Below are 3,119 nucleotides of genomic sequence, written 5' to 3' on the forward strand. Positions count from 1 at the left end.
CAGGAGGCGGGAGAGGAGACAATGAAGGAGAAATTTAAAAAAAAAAAAAAAAGATGGAATTCTCAGGCCTAAAAATATCAATTTGAATTGTAAATTAGATTTAAAAAGTATTTGACGTACCTTGAATGCTCTCGCGAACCTGACAAGGAGTGAGAAGAAAGTATTGGCATCGGCCTGTCTTGGACTTTCGCCGAAAAATTCTATGCACTCTCTGAAAGCATCTCCAGCTGTACGGGCATCAGCCTTTAACCTCCGCAATTTTTCCTCCGAATTGTTAAGGAAATCGCGCAAAACTGTGTTGTGCTTTTCCTTCCCCCGAAGCTCGAATTCTTTTCGAACCAAGTCCATTCCTTTTTCCAACTCGTGGACGTCCGTTGTGATGTTCTCGAGGGAGACTGCAATTTTTTTTATCAATTTCGCTTCTTTTTTTTTTTTTTTTATTCAGCAGCAAAATACTCGAAAAACAGGGGAAATGAAGAGATTTTTCAAGGTGATAGGAGCTTAAATTCTTGTAAATAAAAATAATGTGGTAATTATATTCAAGAAAATTTTAAGAAATTTTAAGCTAGAAACATTAGAAATTGAATTTTTTTCTGAACAATACTTAAATTAGTAATTCAATTATGTTCATTTTAAATAGATTAAGAATTCTGGAGAAGCTTTAACATTTTATTTCATAATCTTGAGAAATTTTGCAATTGTTTTAAATTTGTTCAAATTTATAATTATTTTTGAAATTTTTTCAGAACTTCGAAATCTTTTAAAAATTAATTGAATATCGTCTAGAATTTCTTGGAAAAATTTTTAATTAATGTAAAACTTGAAATGATAGCCTAATATAAAACAAAATGTAGATTTTCGCAGATTTTAAACAAAAAAAATTATATTCTTTTCAAGAATTTTGAAAGACTTCAAAAGAATAAAAACAATTTCTAAAGATTCCTAGGTAAATTAAAAAAAATTTCCTTTTTTAAAATAATTTTAAGAGAATATTTAAAAAGGTTTTATAATATTTACAAAATTATCAACAAAAAAAAATCTGCAAGATTTTAAGGAACCTTTTTAAAACTCCTAAATATCTTTTAAAATTACTCAATTTTTTTTCTATAAACGTCATTTACGCGTTTAAAAAAATTCCCGGTCACATCCCGGTCAAGTCGCCACCCTGATAAAGTAGATATCACTTTTAGAAATTGACAAAAAATAATAAATCAATGAAAGCTTGAAAAGTTTGCTACGATCAGAAGCAAATTCCCGGGTTTTAAATTAAATTCACGGACATTTCCCGGTTTTTTCCTGGTCAATAAAATTCCCCAGGTTGACCGTTTTAACCGAAGAAAAAAATTCCCGGTCATTTCCTGGTTCGCAAACACTTTTTCCGGTCTATAAAATTTTAAAAATCGAACTCTATTCTAAACATTTTTCCATTTAAAGTAATAAAAAATAAACAACTAATTAAAGCATTAAAAGTGGAACTCTTGAATTTTAAACTTTTAAAATTAAAGTTGAAAGGTTTTTCAATTCAATAATGTTTTATTTAAATGCTCAAAGAAGTAAAGAATCAATCAATGAACTTCAAAAAATTTCAAAATTATATTATTAAGTTATTTTAGGCTAGAAATATTAACAATTAAAAATTGTTTTTAATTTAAAAGTTCTGAAATTTGAAGTTAAATTATTTTAATTTTAAATAAATGAAGCATCCTTAAAAAGCTTTAAAATTTTATTTCAAAATCTTGAGAAATCTAGAAATTGCTTTAAATTTTCTCAAATTTAAAATTTATTTTTTACATTTTTAGAAGTTCTAAATAATTTTTTTAATTAATTAAATTTGTCCTGCAACTTTTAGAAAACACTGCGAATTAAAAAGAAATTTCCTCCAAATTTGGCGTTATAAATGAAAATTGAACACTTATTATTTGTAGAAAAAATTAGAGTAATTTTAACACATATGTAGAAGTTTAGAAAAGATTAAAAATTGCTTTAAAACGAAATGTAGATTTTTGCAGATTTTAAACAAAAAATTTAAAGGCTTTTTAATCATTATAAAAGGGTCAACAAAAAATTTGTTTTTTTAATATTCCTAGGAAAATTGAAAATGAATTTTCATTCTGAAAAATTATTTTAACACAATATTTTAAAATATTTTAAAATATTTCGAGAATTGTCAAAAAAGACCCTGGAAGATTTTAAGGATTTAAAAAAAAACTGCAGGATTTTCTAAAAAAATGTAGGAACTATTTGACTGATTTTAAAATATGTCAAACAATTAAGTTTTAAATTGTTCAATTTTAAATATTTGGCTTTAAATTACTCGCACTAAATTAACAGACAAATATTGCTAAATATTAAATAATAATTCTTTTTTTTTTCAAATTAAAAATGTCAAATTAAATGGGTTAAAAAGTGAATCATTTAGACTGAAACAATATTTTTAATATAATAATTTTTTCAATATAATTCTAAATAATTTTTAATAGAATAATTTAGAATCGTTTTATCAAACAAAATATTGTTCATTTCTTAATACTTATGGAACAGATCCATGTGAAAAATTATTTATGCATTTATTTATATTTACAGTTGGTAAAATAATGTTTTTTTTACCAAAAATTTTCATTTTAAAACGCTTATAATTTTTAATTGTATTATTTATATATTATATTATATCAATTCAATTGATTATTTTAAAAACGGTTGAAATCGACCTCAGAATAGATTTTCCTTCTGAAAATTTGTAAAATGTCCAGTCAAGAAATAAATTCCCGTTCATTTCCCGGTTTTTCCCGGTTTAAGATAATTCCTGGTCATTTCGCGGTAATTTCCCGGTCAAATCACCACCATGATAAAGTAGAAATCACTTTTATAAATTGATTTAAAGTATTAAAATAATAAAAATTCGAACTTTACTGCGATCAGATGTATATTCATGGGTTTTAAATTAAATTCCCGGTTTTTACCCGGTCAATAAAATTCCTGGTCATTTCCCGGTCTTTTCCAGTTAAGCTGTCATTCTGATAAAGTAGAAATCACGTTTTTGAACGGATAAAAATTATTAAAATAATGAAAACTTGAATTTTACTACAATCAGAATGAAATTCCCGGTTTTTAAATTAAAC

The 3,119-nt window shown here is 25.1% G+C and overlaps 1 protein-coding gene across 2 annotated transcripts in view; it reads right to left on the bottom strand.

Annotated features, from left to right (window-relative positions):
* LOC117178105 (formin-like protein) overlaps positions 1-3,119 on the bottom strand; it is a 101,648-nt gene that overhangs the window by 33,559 nt on the left and 64,970 nt on the right. For both annotated transcript variants that reach the window (XM_033369348.1, XM_033369350.1), the window contains exon 14: positions 121-395. In XM_033369348.1, coding sequence (XP_033225239.1) covers positions 121-395 — 275 coding nt within the window. The remainder of the gene's footprint in view (positions 1-120; positions 396-3,119) is intronic.

This window comes from Belonocnema kinseyi, chromosome 8 (assembly GCF_010883055.1).
Source record: "Belonocnema kinseyi isolate 2016_QV_RU_SX_M_011 chromosome 8, B_treatae_v1, whole genome shotgun sequence".
Classification (NCBI taxonomy): Eukaryota; Metazoa; Arthropoda; class Insecta; order Hymenoptera; family Cynipidae; genus Belonocnema; species Belonocnema kinseyi.